A 17,870-nucleotide genomic window follows, 5' to 3' on the forward strand; every position below is an offset into this window, starting at 1 on the left:
GCCAACACCATGGTCATGGGCCACCACCATGGCCATGAGCCAGGCCACCATCATGGCCACAGGCCACCACCATGGCCATGGGCCACCACCATAGCCATGAGCCAGGCCACCACCATGGCCACAGGCCACCACCATGGCCATGGGCCACCACCATGGCCATGAGCCGGGCCACCACCATGGTCACGGGCCACCACCATGGCCACAGGCCACCACCATGGTCACCGGCCACCACCATGGCCATGGGCCACCACCATGACCATGAGCCGGGCCACCACCATGGTCATGGGCCACCACCATGGCCACGGGCCACCACCATGGTCACCGGCCACTACCATGGCCATGAATCAGGCCAACACCATGGTCATGAGCCACCACCATGGTCACCGGCCACTACCATGGCCATGAATCAGGCCACCACCATGGTCATGGGCCACCACCATGGTCATGGGCCACCACCTCCTGCCCCACGGCTTCCCCACAGGGTGGGACCTCCCCAGCGGTGTCGGTACCGCGTCCTCCCGTGACGTACGTGGTGAAGTTGGCCAAGTTCTGGATGACCTTTGCCACGAGGGTGAGGGTCCGGGCGGTGGCCTCGCTTGGGTACTCCTGGACGAGGCCGAAGAGGCTCGGGGACATGATGGCCGGGCAGAGGAACCGCAAGAAGAGGGAGGCCGAGACCAAGCGCTGCCCGATGGGCGCCTTCCCCCGCGCCCGGCACGCCGCGTGCCACGCGGAGAAGACCTCGCCCAGCTCTGCCGGGAAGGCGCTGCGAGGAGGAACCATTCTTCTCCCTCGTGTCCATCCCCAGGTCCTCCTGGTGCCCATTCTTCTCCCTCACGTCCATCCCAGGTCCTCCTGGTGCCCATTCTTCTCCCTCATGTCCATCTCCAGGTCCTCCTGGTGCCCATTCTTCTCCCTCACGTCCATCCCCAGGTCCTCCTGGTGTCCATTCTTCTCCCCCATGTCCATCCCAGGTCCTCCTGGTGCCCATTCTTCTCCCCCATGTCCATCTCCAGGTCCTCCTGGTGCCCATTCTTCTCCCTCGTGTCCATCCCCAGGTCCTCCTGGTGCCCATTCTTCTCCCTCGTGTCCATCCCCAGGTCCTCCTGGTGCCCATTCTTCTCCCTCGTGTCCATCCCCAGGTCCTCCTGGTGCCCATTCTTCTCCCTCGTGTCCATCCCCAGGTTCTCCTGGTGCCCATTCTTCTCCCTCACATCCATCCCCAGGTCCTCCTGGTGCCCATTCTTCTCCCTCATGTCCATCCCAGGTCCTCCTGGTGCCCATTCTTCTCCCTCATGTCCATCCCCAGGTTCTCCTGGTGCCCATTCTTCTCCCTCGTGTCCATCCCCAGGTCCTCCTGATGCCCATTCTTCCCCCTCACATCCATCCCCAGGTCCTCCTGGTGCCCATTCTTCCCCCTCACATCCATCCCCAGGTCCTCCTGGTGCCCATTCTTCTCCCTCATGTCCATCCCCAGGTCCTCCTGGTGCCCATTCTTCTCCCTCATGTCCATCCCAGGTCCTCCTGGTGCCCATTCTTCTCCCTCATGTCCATCCCAGGTCCTCCTGGTGCCCATTCTTCTCCCTCATGTCCATCCCAGGTCCTCCTGGTGCCCATTCTTCTCCCTCACGTCCATCCCCAGGTCCTCCTGGTGCCCATTCTTCTCCCTCGTGTCCATCCCCAGGTCCTCCTGGTGCCCATTCTTCTCCCTCGTGTCCATCCCCAGGTCCTCCTGGTGCCCATTCTTCTCCCCCATGTCCATCCCCAGGTCCTCCTGGTGCCCATTCTTCTCCCTCGTGTCCATCCCCAGGTCCCTCCTGGTGCCCATTCTTCTCCCTCATGTCCATCCCCAGGTCCTCCTGGTGCCCATTCTTCTCCCTCGTGTCCATCCCCAGGTCCTCCTGGTGCCCATTCTTCTCCCTCGTGTCCATCCCCAGGTCCTCCTGGTGCCCATTCTTCTCCCTTGTGTCCATCCCCAGGTCCCTCCTGGTGCCCATTCTTCTCCCTCGTGTCCATCCCCAGGTCCTCCTGGTGCCCATTCTTCTCCCTCGTGTCCATCCCCAGGTCCTCCTGGTGCCCATTCTTCTCCCTTGTGTCCATCCCCAGGTCCCTCCTGGTGCCCATTCTTCTCCCTCATGTCCATCCCAGGTCCTCCTGGTGCCCATTCTTCTCCCTCGTGTCCATCCCCAGGTCCTCCTGGTGCCCATTCTTCTCCCTCATGTCCATCCCCAGGTCCTCCTGGTGCCCATTCTTCTCCCTCATGTCCATCCCCAGGTCCTCCTGGTGCCCATTCTTCTCCCTCACATCCATCCCCAGGTCCTCCTGGTGCCCATTCTTCTCCCTCATGTCCATCCCCAGGTCCTCCTGGTGCCCATTCTTCTCCCTCATGTCCATCCCCAGGTCCTCCTGGTGCCCATTCTTCTCCCTCGTGTCCATCCCCAGGTCCTCCTGGTGCCCATTCTTCTCCCTCGTGTCCATCCCAGGTCCTCCTGGTGCCCATTCTTCTCCCTCATGTCCATCTCCAGGTCCTCCTGGTGCCCATTCTTCTCCCTCATGTCCATCTCGAGGTCCTCCTGGTGCCCATTCTTCTCCCTCGTGTCCATCCCCAGGTCCTCCTGGTGCCCATTCTTCTCCCTCATGTCCATCCCAGGTCCTCCTGGTGCCCATTCTTCTCCCTCACGTCCATCCCCAGGTCCTCCTGGTGCCCATTCTTCTCCCTCACGTCCATCCCCAGGTCCTCCTGGTGCCCATTCTTCTCCCTCATGTCCATCCCCAGGTCCTCCTGGTGCCCATTCTTCTCCCTCATGTCCATCCCCAGGTCCTCCTGGTGCCCATTCTTCTCCCTCGTGTCCATCCCCAGGTCCTCCTGGTGCCCATTCTTCTCCCTCGTGTCCATCTCGAGGTCCTCCTGGTGCCCCTCCCCATGTTCCTCCCCCGATGGTTCTCCCGGCGCCGGTGGTGTCCCCATCGTGTCCCCCCTCGGCCCACGCCGGCGTTGGTGGCCGCTCCCGCCCCGTCCTCCCCTCCGGCGGTGGTTCCTCACTCACTCGCCGGACGCGGCGATGCGCTGGAAGGTCTCCTCGCAGACGCGGCGCAGGTTCTTCCGGTTGTCGCGGAGGTCGAGGCTGAGGCATTTGTTGGGATCCACCTCCCAACCATCACCTGAGGTGCACAGCTGGGCCACCACCTCCCCTGGACACCAAGAGACAGCCCTGATGGCCACCAACCACCTCCCCATGTCCCCACCACGTCCCCACCGATGTCCTGGAGATGTTCTACAGCCCCATCGCGCTCTGCCCGTGCCCCGGACCTCCTCACGCCCTACAACATCACGTCCAGGGTGTCCTCCACCCCAGAAGGTGACGTTCAGACGTACCCAGTGTGTCCTGGAGGTATTTGCCCCCCACCAGCTTCATGTACTCCTCGATGGCTTTGGTGGCCAACGTGTTCTCGCGGAAGATCAGCGCCTCCCGCTCATCGAAGCGGTCCAACTCGGCCACCCCGAGGTCGATGAGGAAGGACTGCGGGTGGGTGTGGTGAAGGGCTCCAAAGAGCCTTCGTCAAAGAGCTTTGGGGCGTGCCAGGAGCTCCTGGACCTCCCCTGAACCGTCCTTCCCAACTCAGCCAACCCGACTCATCCCCTCCATCCCATCCATTCCAACCCAACTCATCCCCTCCATCCCATCCATTCCATTCCACCCATCCCAACTCAACCCAACCCAACTCATCCCCTCCATCCCATCCATTCCATTCCATCCCAACTCATCCCCTCCATCCCATCCCATCCATTCCAACCCAACTCATTCCCTCCATCCCATCCCATCCATTCCACCCCAACTCATCCTCTCCATCCCATCCATTCCATCCCAACCCGACTCATCCCCTCCATCCCTTCCCATCCCATCCATCCCAACCCGACTCATCCCCTCCATCCCTTCCCATCCCATCCCATCCATTCCAACCCGACTCATCCCCTCCATTCCATCCCATCCATTCCATCCCAACTCATCCCCTCCATCCCATCCCATCCCAACTCATCCCCTCCATCCGATCCATTCCATCCCAACCCGACTCATCCCCTCCATCCCATCCCATCCATTCCATCCCAACTCATCCCCTCCATCCCATTCCACCCCATCTCTCCCATCCTACCCCACCCGTTCCATCTCACTCATCCCATCACACCCCATCCCATCCCATCCCATCACACCCCATCCCATCCCATCCCATCTTTCCCATCCCATCCCATCCTATCCCATCCATCCCATCCCATCCCGTCCCATCTTTCCCATTCCATCCCATCCCATCTCTCCCATCCCATCTTTCCCATCCCATCCTATCCCATCTCTCCCATCTCATCCCATCCCATCCCTCCTATCCCACCCACTCCACCCCATCCCATCCCATCCCATCTCATCCCATCACTCCCACCCCATCCCCTCCATCTCATTCCATCCCAGCTCCGCCCAACCCATCCGCCCCATCCCGATCCAACCCAACTCATCCATCCCATCCCATCCCATCCCATCCCATCCCATCCCATCCCATCCCATCCCATCCCATCCCATCCCATCTCTCCCATCTCATTCCATCTCATCCCATCTCTCCCATCCCATCCCATCCCGTCCTATCCCATCTCTCCCATCCCATCCTGTCCTATCCAATCTCTCCCATCTCATCCCATCCTATCCCATCTCTCCCATCCCATCCCATCCCATCCCATCTCATCCCATCACTCCCACCCCATCCCCTCCATCTCATTCCATCCCAGCTCAGCCCAACCCATCCGCCCCATCCCAATCCAACCCAACTCATCCATCCCATCCCATCCCATCCCATCCCATCTCTCCCATCTCATTCCATCTCATCCCATCTCTCCCATCCCATCCCATCCCATCTCTCCCATCCCATCCCATCTCAACCCATCACTCCCACCCCATCCCCTCCATCTCATTCTATCCCAGCTCAGCCCAACCCATCCGCCCCATCCCGATCCAACCCAACTCATCCATCCCATCCCATCCCATCTCATCCCACCCCATCCCATCCCATCCCATCCCATCCCGATCCAACCCAACTCATCCATCCCATCCCATCCCATCCCATCCCACCCCACCCACCCTCTCCCGGTCCCTCCAGCCACGACTCCCACCCCACCCACCACCTCCGTCCCCCCATCCCCGGTGACGGCTCCAACCTTGGCTTTCCCGGTGCTCTGCAGGACTCGGACGAGCGTTCCGGCCAACTCCTCCTTGTGCCGGAGGGCGATGGTGGGCTCCAGCCGGGCACACAGCTCCCGGTACCGGAAGGTGATGAACTCGGCCAACTCTTTGTAGCGCACGATGGGCAGAACGCGCACCGCACCGTAGCGGCCGCGCACCCTCACCGACGGCGCCCGCGCGCCTCCACCGGCGCCGCTCAACGCGTACCAACGCTCCGAGGGCTGCCGGGCGGCCGCCAACTCATCCAGAGGGACGGTGACCGACGCCAACGGTTGAGCGGAGCGGTCGTCGTGGCAAAGGGTGAGGGCGAGGGCGCGGGCGGGCGGCAGAGCGGCCAACTGGAAGAGTTCCCCCCAGAAGAGGTCACCGTCGGCGTTGGCCGCTTTGGCGGTGGTGCGGGCGAAGAGGACACCGTCCAAGTGGAGGTGGCAGCGGAGGCGGCGCCCGGGAGGAAGGTCTCGCGCTTCGTAGACCCAAAGGCTCAGCGTCAGCTCCAGGCGCTCACAGTTGTCCTGTCGGGAGCGGGGACGGAGGTGGGGGTCTCCTGACCCATAGATGACCCATAGTTGACCCATAGATGACCCATAGATGACCCATAAGGACCTTCTGCTCTCTCTTGTGACCCATAGTTGACCCATAGTTGACCCATAGATGACCCATAGATGACCCATAAGGACCTTCTGCTCTCTCTTGTGACCCATAGTTGACCCATAGTTGACCCATAGATGACCCATAAGGACCTTCTGCTCTCTCTTGTGACCCATAGTTGACCCATAGTTGACCCATAAGGACCTTCTGCTCTCTCTCGTGACCCATAGTTGACCCATAGATGACCCATAAGGACCTTCTGCTCTCTCTTGTGACCCATAGTTGACCCATAGATGACCCATAGATGACCCATAAGGACCTTCTGCTCTCTCTTGTGACCCATAGTTGACCCATAGTTGACCCATAGAGACGTTCTTCTACCTCTCGTGACCCATAGTTGACCCATAGATGACCCATAAGGACCTTCTGCTCTCTCTTGTGACCCATAGTTGACCCATAGATGACCCATAGATGACCCATAAGGACCTTCTGCTCTCTCTTGTGACCCATAGTTGACCCATAGTTGACCCATAGAGATGTTCTTCTACCTCTCGTGACCCATAGTTGACCCATAGATGACCCATAAGGACCTTCTGCTCTCTCTTGTGACCCATAGTTGACCCATAGTTGACCCATAGAGACGTTCTTCTACCTCTCGTGACCCATAGTTGACCCATAGATGACCCATAAGGACCTTCTGCCCTCTCTTGTGACCCATAGAGGTGGGGGGCACGGGGACAAAGGTGGGGGGACGGGGGTCGGTGGGGGGTTTGGGGGGGACATGGGGTGGGATGGGGACAGGAGGGGATGTGGGGTGGGATGGGGACAGGGGGGGATATGGGGATCCCAGGGTGTCCCAGTCTGTCCCAGTCTGTCCCAGTGTGTCCCAGTGTGTCCCAGGGTGTCCCAGTCTGTCCCAGTCTGTCCCAGTCTGTCCCAGTGTGTCCCAGTGGTGTCCCAGGGTGTCCCAGTCTGTCCCAGTCTGTCCCAGTCTGTCCCAGTGTGTCCCAGTGGTGTCCCAGGGTGTCCCAGTCTGTCCCAGTCTGTCCCAGTCTGTCCCAGTGTGTCCCAGTGGTGTCCCAGGGTGTCCCAGTCTGTCCCAGTCTGTCCCAGTCTGTCCCAGTGTGTCCCAGTGGTGTCCCAGTGGTGTCCCAGTCTGTCCCAGTCTGTCCCAGTGTGTCCCAGTCTGTCCCAGTGTGTCCCAGTGGTGTCCCAGTGGTGTCCCAGTGGTGTCCCAGTCTGTCCCAGTGGTGTCCCAGTCTGTCCCAGTGGTGTCCCAGGGTGTCCCAGTGTGTCCCAGTGGTGTCCCAGTCTGTCCCAGTGGTGTCCCAGTGTGTCCCAGTGGTGTCCCAGTCTGTCCCAGTGGTGTCCCAGTGGTGTCCCATGGGTGTCCCAGTGATGTCCCCGTGGTGTCCCAGTCTGTCCCAGTCTGTCCCAGTGGTGTCCCAGTGTCTCCCAGTGTGTCCCAGTGGTGTCCCAGTGGTGTCCCATGGGTTCCCCAGTGGTGTCCCAGTGTGTCCCAGTGGTGTCCCAGTCTGTCCCAGTATATCCCAGTGGTGTCCCAGTGTGTCCCAGTGTGTCCCAGTGTCTCCCAGTGTGTCCCAGTCTGTCCCAGTCTGTCCCAGTGGTGTCCCAGTGGTGTCCCATGGGTTCCCCAGTGGTGTCCCAATGGTGTCCCCGTGGTGTCCCAGTGTGTCCCAGTGTGTCCCAGTGTGTCCCAGTGGTGTCCCATGGGTGTCCCAGTGTGTCCCAGTGGTGTCCCAGTCTGTCCCAGTCTGTCCCAGTGGTGTCCCAGTGGTGTCCCAGTCTGTCCCAGTCTGTCCCAGTGGTGTCCCATGGATATCCCAGTGTGTCCCAGTGGTGTCCCCGTGGTGTCCCAGTGGTCTCCCCTGGGTCTCCCTGTGGTGTCCCCGCGGTGTCCCCGTGGTGTCCCCGTGGTGTCCCAATGGTGTCCCTGTGGTGTCCCCTGGGTGTCCCCGTGGTGTCCCCATGGTGTCCCCTGGGTGTCCCCGCGGTGTCCCTGTGGTGTCCCCTGGGTGTCCCCTGGGTGTCCCCTGGGTGTCCCCATGGTGTCCCCGTGGTGTCCCAATGGTGTCCCCTGGGTGTCCCCTGGGTCTCCCCTGGGTCTCCCCTGGGTGTCCCCTGGGTGTCCCCGTGGTGTCCCCTGGGTGTCCCCTGGGTGTCCCCGCGGTGTCCCCATGGTGTCCCCATGGTGTCCCAGTGGTGTCCCTGTGGTGTCCCAGTGTGTCCCAGTGATATCCCAGTCTGTCCCAGTCTGTCCCCGCGGTGTCCCCTGGGTGTCCCCTGGGTGTCCCCTGGGTGTCCCCGTGGTGTCCCCGCGGTGTCCCCGCGGCGTCCCCATGGTGTCCTCCGTGGTGTCCCCTGGGTGTCCCCGCGGTGTCCCCGTGGTGTCCCCGTGGTGTCCCCTGGGTGTCCCCTGGGTGTCCTATGGGTTCCCCCGTGGTGTCCCCATGGTGTCCCCTGGGTGTCCCCGCGGTGTCCCCGTGGTGTCCCATGGATATCCCAGTGTCTCCCCTGGGTGTCCCCTGGGTGTCCCCGTGGTGTCCCCGTGGTGTCCCCATGGTGTCCCCATGGTGTCCCCGCGGTGTCCCCCATGGTGTCCCCTGGGTGTCCCCATGGTGTCCCCATGGTGTCCCCGCGGTGTCCCTGTGGTGTCCCCTGGGTGTCCCCTGGGTGTCCCCATGGTGTCCCCCGTGGTGTCCCCGCGGTGTCCCCGCGGTGTCCCCGTGGTGTCCCCATGGTGTCCCCGTGGTGTCCCCGTGGTGTCCCAGTGATATCCCAGTCTGTCCCAGTGTGTCCCCGCGGTGTCCCCGTGCTCCCACCTTGTTGGGCCGCGCGGTTCTCCGCAGGTTCTCGATCCAGCGGTCGCGTTCGGCCAAGGAGGAGCACCCGAAGGCGCGGCTGCCGCCCCCCGTCACCACCTGCGGGGCACCCACAGACCTCGGGGGGACCCCCAGGCACCCCCGCCAGGACCGGGGGGACCCCAAAGGGGCTCTGGGGGACATGGGGGACCCCCAAAGGTGCTCTGGGGGACCCCAAAGGCGCTCTGGAGGACATGGGGTACCCCCAAAGGTGCTCTGGGGGACCCCAAAGGCGCTCTGGAGGACATGGGGTACCCCCAAAGGTGCTCTGGGGGACCCCAATGGTGCTCTGGGGGACATGGGGTACCCCCAAAGGTGCTCTGGGGGACCCCAAAGGGGCTCTGGGGGACATGGGGTACCCCCAAAGGTGCTCTGGGGGACCCCAAAGGGGCTCTGGGGGACACGGGGTACCCCCAAAGGTGCTCTGGGGTACCCCAAAGGTGCTCTGGGGGACATGGGGTACCCCCAAAGGTGCTCTGGGGGACCCCAAAGTGCTCTGGGGGACATGGGGTACCCCCAAAGTGCTCTGGAGGACATGGGGTACCCCCAAAGGTGCTCTGGGGGACCCCAAAGTGCTCTGGGGGACATGGGGTACCCCCAAAGTGCTCTGGGGGAAATGGGGTCCCCTCCCAAAGGTGCCCTGGGGGACATGGGGTCATCTTCAAAGGTGCTCTGGGGGACATGGGGTCCCCCCAAAGGTGCCCTGAGTGGCCTGGGGTACCCCAAAGGTGCTCTGGGGGACATGAGGTCCCCCCCAGGTGCTCTGGGGGACATGGGGTACCCCCAAAGGTGCTCTGGGGGACCCCAAAGGTACTCGGGGGGACATGGGGTACCCCCAAAGGTGCTCTGGGGGCCATGGGGTCCCCCCAATGTGCTCCAGAGGACATGGGTTCCCCCCAAAGGGGCTCTGGAGGCCATGAGGTCCCCCCCAAAGGTGCTCTGGGGGACATGGGGTCCCCCCCAAAGGTGCTCTGAGTTCTATGGGGTCCCCCCAAAGGTGCTGTGGGGGCCATGGGGGCCCCCCAAAGGTGCCCTGAGTTCTATGGGGTCCCCCCAAAGGCGCTCTGGAGGCCATGGGGTCCCCCCCAAAGGTGCTGTGGGGGCCATGGGGCTCAGCTGTTCTCTGGGTGCCCCCCCCCCATGGTGCCCTGAGCTCCCCTCCGGGGTCCCCCCAGGGCACCCCCTTTTACCTGGAAGCAGAACTTCTCTCCCACGACGCTGCCGTGCAGCGGACGGACGATGACGTCGTCCCCGGTGAGGTCCAACGCGGCCGCGGTCGGCGGTGCCGTCAGCGACTCCCGCGAGGCGCTCCGGCTGGAGAAGACCTCCCATGGACACCCCCCAAGACCCCCATGGCCCCCCAACTCCCGCGAGGCGCTCCGGCTGGAGGAGACCTCCCATGGAACGCCCCCCAAGACCACCATGGCCCCCCAACTCCCGCGAGGTGCTCCGGCTGGAGGAGACCTCCCATGAACGCCCCCCAAGACCCCCATGGCCCCCCAACTCCCGCGAGGCGCTCCGGCTGGAGAAGACCTCCCATGAACGCCCCCCAAGACCCCCATGGCCCCCCAACCCCCGCGAGGCGCTCCGGCTGGAGGAGACCTCCCATGGACGCCCCCCAAGACCCCCATGGCCCCCCAACTCCCGTGAGGCGCTCCGGCTGGAGAAGACCTCCCATGGACGCCCCCCAAGACCCCCATGGTCCCCCAACCCCCGCGAGGCGCCCGGGCTGGAGAAGACCTCCCATGGACGCCCCCCAAGACCCCCATGGCCCCCCAACCCCCGCGAGGCGCCCCGGCTGGAGGAGACCTCCCATGAACGCCCCCCAAGACCCCCATGGCCCCCCAACTCCCGCGAGGCGCTCCGGCTGGAGAAGACCTCCCATGAATGCCCCCCAAGACCCCCATGGCCCCCCAACTCCCGCGAGGCGCTCCGGCTGGAGAAGACCTCCCATGAACGCCCCCCAAGACCCCCATGGCCCCCCAACTCCCGCGAGGCGCTCCGGCTGGAGGAGACCTCCCATGGAACGCCCCCCAAGACCCCCATGGCCCCCCAACTCCCGCGAGGCGCCCCGGCTGGAGGAGACCTCCCATGGAACGCCCCCCAAGACCCCCATGGCCCCCCAACTCCCGCGAGGCGCTCCGGCTGGAGGAGACCTCCCATGAACGCCCCCCAAGACCCCCGTGGCCCCCCAACTCCCGCGAGGCGCTCCGGCTGGAGAAGACCTCCCATGGAACGCCCCCCAAGACCCCCGTGGCCCCCCAACTCCCGCGAGGCGCCCCGGCTGGAGAAGACCTCCCTGGACCGTCCCCCAAGACCCCCATGGCCCCCCAACCCCCGCGAGGCGCTCCGGCTGGAGGAGACCTCCCATGAACGCCCCCCAAGACCCCCATGGCCCCCCAACTCCCGTGAGGCGCTCCGGCTGGAGGAGACCTCCCATGAACGCCCCCCAAGACCCCCATGGCCCCCCAACCCCCGCGAGGCGCTCCGGCTGGAGGAGACCTCCCATGGGGCGCCCCCCAAGACCCCCATGGCCCCCCAACTCCCGCGAGGCGCTCCGGCTGGAGAAGACCTCCCATGAACGCCCCCCAAGACCCCCATGGCCCCCCAACTCCCGCGAGGTGCCCGGGCTGGAGACACCGTGGGGGCAGAAGAAGACCTCCCATGGAACGCCCCCCAAGACCCCCATGGCCCCCCAACTCCCATGAGGTGCTCCGGCTGGAGAAGACCTCCCATGAACGCCCCCCAAGACCCCCATGGCCCCCCAACCCCCGCGAGGCGCCCGGGCTGGAGAAGACCTCCCATGGAACGCCCCCCAAGACCCCCATGGCCCCCCAACCCCCGCGAGGCGCTCCGGCTGGAGAAGACCTCCCATGGAACGCCCCCCAAGACCCCCATGGCCCCCCAACTCCCGCGAGGCGCTCCGGCTGGAGGAGACCTCCCATGAACGCCCCCCAAGACCCCCATGGCCCCCCAACTCCCGTGAGGCGCTCGGGCTGGAGACACCGTGGGGGCAGAAGAAGACCTCCCATGGAACGCCCCCCAAGACCCCCATGGCCCCCCAACTCCCATGAGGTGCTCCGGCTGGAGAAGACCTCCCATGAACGCCCCCCAAGACCCCCATGGCCCCCCAACCCCCGCGAGGCGCCCTGGCTGGAGACACCATGGGGGCAGAAGAAGACCTCCCATGGACCGCCCCCCAAGACCCCCATGGCCCCCAACCCCCGCGAGGCGCTCCGGCTGGAGAAGACCTCCCATGGACACCCCCCAAGACCCCCATGGCCCCCCAACCCCCGCGGTGCCCCACCTCTCGCTGTTGGTGACCGTCACCGTTGGCGTCTCAGCTTGGAGGCCACCACGACCTCTGTGTTCCCGGAGCCTCTTCCACCATAAGCCCTGAGAAGGGTGAGGAGATGACACCCGGAGGTCACCCACGGGTGGGGTTGAGCGCCTGTGAGCTGAGGGGGGGGTTGGGTCGGGGCTGGTGGGTCCCCACTTTGACGTTGCTGAACTGCGAGGTGGAAGAGGTCTCCTCTTCGGAGCTTCTCGAGGCACCGCGGGGACTTCTTTCCTCTCTGACGGAGTCTGGAGGAACGTCCAACATCAACGGCCTCATGGCCCCGAGCACCCCAAGGCCCCACCGGGGGGGTGTGGGGATTGGGGGGTGCCCGGATCCCACCTGGGCTTCGGAACCATCAACCGTGGGTGGAGAAAGGATGGAGGCGCTTGGATTGGGCACCAAATCATAGGATGGGTTGGGATGGAAGGGACCTCAAAGCTCATCCGGTTCCACCCCTGCCATGGGGACACCTCCCACCGGATCAGGAGCTCCGAGCCCCATCCAACCTGGCCGTGAGCATCTCCAGGGATGGGGCAGCCACGGCTCCTCGGGGCAACCTGGGCCAGGGTTTCTTCAACCTCATGGTGAAGAAGTTCCTCCTCAAGTCAAGCCCCAAATCTTCTCCTCTCCAGTTTGTCGCCGTTCCCCTTCATCCCATCCCAAGTCCTTCTCCTCAGGGCTGCTCTCCATCCCATCATCCCCCATCCTGGATGGAAACCGCCCCGACCCAGGGGTAGGACCTTGCCCGTGGCCTCGGGGAACCTCCTGGGGTTCTCCAGCCCCACTTCTCCATCCAGAGGTCCCTCTGGGTGACATCCCGTCCTTCTGGTGTGGAACTGCCCCCCTGGGCTTGGGGTCACCTCCAAACGGGCTGAGGACGCCCTCGATCTCGCTGTGGAGATCATGGATGGAGATCTCAAACAGCGCTGTCCCAGTAGGGACCCCTGAGGAGCACCTCAAGGTGGTGGTGGATCTCCATCGGGACGTGGAGCCACTCCTTCAGCATCGCCCTCAAAGGTCACCCACAGCCCATCCCCCGGTGGGGAGACGGTGTCACCCCAAGAGTGGCACCGATGGGACACTCTCACCCCTAAGAGGTTATGGGGCAGGAGGTTATGGGGCAGGAGATGGGGCAGAAGGTTATGGGGCAGGAGGTTATGGGTCAGGAGGTGGGGCAGAAGGTTATGGGGCAGGAGGTTATGGGGCAGGAGGTGGGGCAGGAGGTTATGGGGCAGGAGGTTATGGGGCAGGAGGTGGGGCAGGAGGTTATGGGGCAGGAGGTTATGGGTCAGGAGGTGGGGCAGGAGGTTATGGGGCAGGAGGTGGTGGGGCAGGAGGTTATGGGGTAGGAGGTTATGGGGCAGGAGGGGGGGCAGGAGGTTATGGGTCAGGAGGTGGGGCAGGAGGTGGGGCAGGAGGTGGTGGGGCAGGAGGTTATGGGGCAGGAGGTTATGGGGCAGGAGGTTGTGGGGCAGGAGGTTATAGGGCAGGTTATGGGGCAGGTTGTGGGGCAGGAGGTGGGGCAGGAGGTGGTGGGGCAGGAGATGGGTCAGGAGGTTATGGGTCAGGAGGTTATGGGGCAGGAGGTGGGGCAGGGGACATGGCATTATGCACAGTGTGGGGCGCAGAGCATGGACTATGGGGCTTGGAGCGGGGCAGGATGTGGGGCAGGATGTGGGGCACAGAGCACGCGGCAGGATGTGGGGCAGGGAGCGTGGGGTTTGCTGTGGGGCAGGATGTGGGGCAGGAAGCGTGATATGGGGCGCGATGTGGGGCACGGAGCATGAGGCAGTGGGGCTGGTGTGGGGCAGGGGGCTCGCTGTGGGGCACAGAGCATGGAGAGTGGGGCAGGAGGTGGGGCAGGGGGCTCGCTGTGGGGCAGGGAACAGGATGTGGGGCAGGGGGTGGGGTAGGGGGCTCGATGTGGGGCAGGGAACAGGATGTGGGGCAGCCTGTGGGGCAGGATGTGGGGCAGGAGGTGGGGCAGGGGGCTCGGTGTGGGGCAGGGAGCAGGATGTGGGGCAGGGGGTGGGGTAGGGGGCTCGATGTGGGGCAGGGAACAGGATGTGGGGCAGCCTGTGGGGCAGGATGTGGGGCAGGAGGTGGGGCAGGGGGCTCGGTGTGGGGCAGGGAGCAGGATGTGGGGCAGGGGGTGGGGTAGGGGGCTCGATGTGGGGCAGGGAACAGGATGTGGGGCAGCCTGTGGGGCAGGAGGTGGGGCAGGAGGTGGGGCAGGGGGCTCGGTGTGGGGCAGGGAGCAGGATGTGGGGCAGGGGGCTCGCTGTGGGGCAGGGAGCAGGATGTGGGGCATCCTGTGGGGCAGGAGGTGGGGCAGGAGGTGGGGCAGGAGGTGGGGCAGGGGGCTCAGTGTGGGGCAGGGGCCATGCCATGGGGCAGCGTGTGGGGCAGGAGGCACCGCAGGCTGCATGGCCTGAAGCTGTGGGGCAGGGGCCATGCTGTGGGGCAGGCTGTGGGGCAGGAGGTGGGGCAGGGGGCTCGGTGTGGGGCAGGGGCCACACTGTGGGGCAGGCTGAGGACACGCTATGGGGCAGAGGGCACAAAGTGTGGGGCAATCTGTGGGGCAGGAGGGGCAGCACAGGGCAGCCTCTGCCCCATGTGCCCCATAGCCCCCGGCTACGATGCCCCATGGCTACGATGGCCCCACGGCTACTGTGCCCCATGGCTACGGTGCCCCATGGCTACGGTGCCCCATGGCTACGATGCCCCATGGCTACGATGGCCCATGGCTACGGTGCCCCATGGCTACGGTGCCCCATGGCTACGGTGCCCCATGGCTACGATGGCCCATGGCTACGATGCCCCATGGCTACGATGGCCCATGGCTACGATGCCCCATGGCTACGGTGCCCCATGGCTACGGTGCCCCATGGCTACGATGCCCCATGGCTACGATGGCCCATGGCTACGATGCCCCATGGCTACGATGCCCCATGGCTACGGTGCCCCACGGCTACGGTGCCCCACGGCTACGATGCCCCATGGCTACGGTGCCCCATGGCTACGGTGCCCCATGGCTACGATGCCCCATGGCTACGATGCCCCATGGCTACGATGGCCCATGGCTACGATGGCCCATGGCTACGGTGCCCCATGGCTACGGTGCCCCATGGCTACGGTGCCCCATGGCTACGGTGCCCCATGGCTACGATGGCCCATGGCTACGGTGCCCCATGGCTACGGTGGCCCATGGCTACGATGGCCCATGGCTACGATGGCCCATGGCTACGGTGCCCCATGGCTACGATGCCCCATGGCTACGGTGCCCCATGGCTACGATGCCCCATGGCTACGATGGCAATGGCTCCGTTGCCCCATGGCTACGGTGCCCCATGGCTACGATGGCCCATGGCTATGATGCCCCATGGCTACGATGCCCCATGGCTACGATGCCCCATGGCTACGATGGCCCATGGCTACGATGCCCCACGGCTACGGTGCCCCATGGCTACGGTGCCCCAAGGCTACGGTGCCCCATGGCTACGATGGCCCATGGCTACGGTGCCCCATGGCTACGATGCCCCATGGCTACGATGCCCCATGGCTACGATGGCCCATGGCTACGGTGCCCCATGGCTACGATGCCCCATGGCTACGGTGCCCCATGGCTACGATGCCAATGGCTACGGTGCCCCATGGCTACGATGGCAATGGCTACGATGGCCCATGGCTACGGTGCCCCATGGCTATGATGGCCCATGGCTCCGTTGCCCCATGGCTACGATGCCCCATGGCTACGGTGCCCCATGGCTACGATGCCCCATGGCTACGGTGCCCCATGGCTACGATGCCCCATGGCTACAGTGCCCCATGGCTACGATGCCCCATGGCTACGGTGCCCCATGGCTACGATGCCAATGGCTACGATGGCCCATGGCTACGGTGCCCCATGGCTACGATGCCCCATGGCTACGGTGCCCCATGGCTACGGTGCCCCATGGCTACGGTGCCCCATGGCTACGATGGCCCATGGCTACGGTGCCCCCATGGCTACGATGGCCCATGGCTACGGTGCCCCATGGCTACGGTGCCCCATGGCTACGATGCCCCATGGCTACGATGCCCCATGGCTACGGTGCCCCATGGCTACGATGCCCCATGGCTACGATGCCCCATGGCTACGGTGCCCCATGGCTACGGTGGCCCATGGCTACGGTGCCCCATGGCTACGGTGCCCCATGGCTACGATGGCCCATGGCTACGATGCCCCATGGCTACGGTGCCCCATGGCTACGATGGCCCATGGCTACGATGGCCCATGGCTACGATGCCCCATGGCTACGATGGCCCATGGCTACGGTGCCCCATGGCTACGGTGCCCCATGGCTACGATGGCCCATGGCTACGGTGCCCCATGGCTACGATGGCCCATGGCTACGATGCCCCATGGCTACGGTGCCCCATGGCTACGATGGCCCATGGCTACGATGCCCCATGGCTACGATGCCCCATGGCTACGATGCCCCATGGCTACGGTGCCCCATGGCTACGATGCCCCATGGCTACGATGGCCCATGGCTACGATGGCCCCACGGCTACGATGCCCCATGGCTACGGTGCCCCCATGGCTACGATGGCCCATGGCTACGGTGCCCCATGGCTACGATGCCCCATGGCTACGGTGCCCCATGGCTACGATGCCCCATGGCTACGGTGCCCCATGGCTACGGTGCCCCATGGCTACGATGCCCCATGGCTACGATGCCCCATGGCTACGGTGCCCCATGGCTACGATGCCCCATGGCTACGGTGCCCCATGGCTACGATGCCCCATGGCTACGGTGCCCCATGGCTACGATGCCCCATGGCTACGATGGCCCATGGCTACGATGGCCCATGGCTACGGTGCCCCATGGCTACGATGCCCCATGGCTACGGTGCCCCATGGCTACGATGGCCCATGGCTACGGTGCCCCATGGCTACGGTGCCCCATGGCTACGATGGCCCATGGCTACGATGGCCCATGGCTACGGTGCCCCATGGCTACGGTGCCCCATGGCTACGATGCCCCATGGCTACGGTGCCCCATGGCTACGATGGCCCATGGCTACGGTGCCCCATGGCTACGGTGCCCCATGGCTACGATGCCCCATGGCTACGATGGCCCATGGCTACGGTGCCCCATGGCTACGGTGCCCCATGGCTACGATGCCCCATGGCTACGGTGCCCCATGGCTACGATGCCCCATGGCTACGATGGCCCATGGCTACGGTGCCCCATGGCTACGATGGCCCATGGCTACGGTGCCCCATGGCTACGGTGCCCCATGGCTACGGTGCCCCATGGCTACGATGCCCCACGGCTACGGTGCCCCATGGCTACGATGGCCCATGGCTACGATGGCCCATGGCTACGGTGCCCCATGGCTACGGTGCCCCATGGCTACGATGGCCCATGGCTACGATGCCCCATGGCTAAGGTGCCCCATGGCTACGGTGCCCCATGGCTACGATGGCCCATGGCTACGATGCCCCATGGCTACGGTGCCCCATGGCTACGGTGCCCCATGGCTACGATGGCCCATGGCTACGATGGCCCATGGCTACGATGCCCCATGGCTACGGTGCCCCACGGCTACGGTGCCCCATGGCTACGGTGCCCCATGGCTAAGGTGCCCCATGGCTACGGTGCCCCATGGCTACGATGGCCCATGGCTACGATGCCCCATGGCTACGGTGCCCCATGGCTAAGGTGCCCCATGGCTACGGTGCCCCATGGCTACGATGGCCCATGGCTACGATGCCCCATGGCTACGGTGCCCCATGGCTACGATGCCCCATGGCTACGATGGCCCATGGCTACGATGGCCCATGGCTAC

At 64.6% G+C, this 17,870-nt stretch overlaps 1 protein-coding gene across 1 annotated transcript in view; it reads right to left on the bottom strand.

The window, feature by feature from the left end:
* RASAL3 (RAS protein activator like 3) overlaps positions 1 to 17,870 on the bottom strand; it is a 32,486-nt gene that overhangs the window by 6,560 nt on the left and 8,056 nt on the right. The window contains exons 5-12 of the mRNA XM_054051937.1: positions 12,189 to 12,277; positions 12,000 to 12,088; positions 9,883 to 10,006; positions 8,654 to 8,752; positions 5,198 to 5,734; positions 3,377 to 3,521; positions 3,048 to 3,192; positions 530 to 766 (exon numbers count right to left, since the gene is read on the bottom strand). Coding sequence (XP_053907912.1) covers positions 530 to 766; positions 3,048 to 3,192; positions 3,377 to 3,521; positions 5,198 to 5,734; positions 8,654 to 8,752; positions 9,883 to 10,006; positions 12,000 to 12,088; positions 12,189 to 12,277 — 1,465 coding nt within the window. The remainder of the gene's footprint in view (positions 1 to 529; positions 767 to 3,047; positions 3,193 to 3,376; positions 3,522 to 5,197; positions 5,735 to 8,653; positions 8,753 to 9,882; positions 10,007 to 11,999; positions 12,089 to 12,188; positions 12,278 to 17,870) is intronic.

This window comes from Cuculus canorus, chromosome 30, assembly GCF_017976375.1.
Source record: "Cuculus canorus isolate bCucCan1 chromosome 30, bCucCan1.pri, whole genome shotgun sequence".
NCBI lineage: Eukaryota > Metazoa > Chordata > Aves > Cuculiformes > Cuculidae > Cuculus > Cuculus canorus.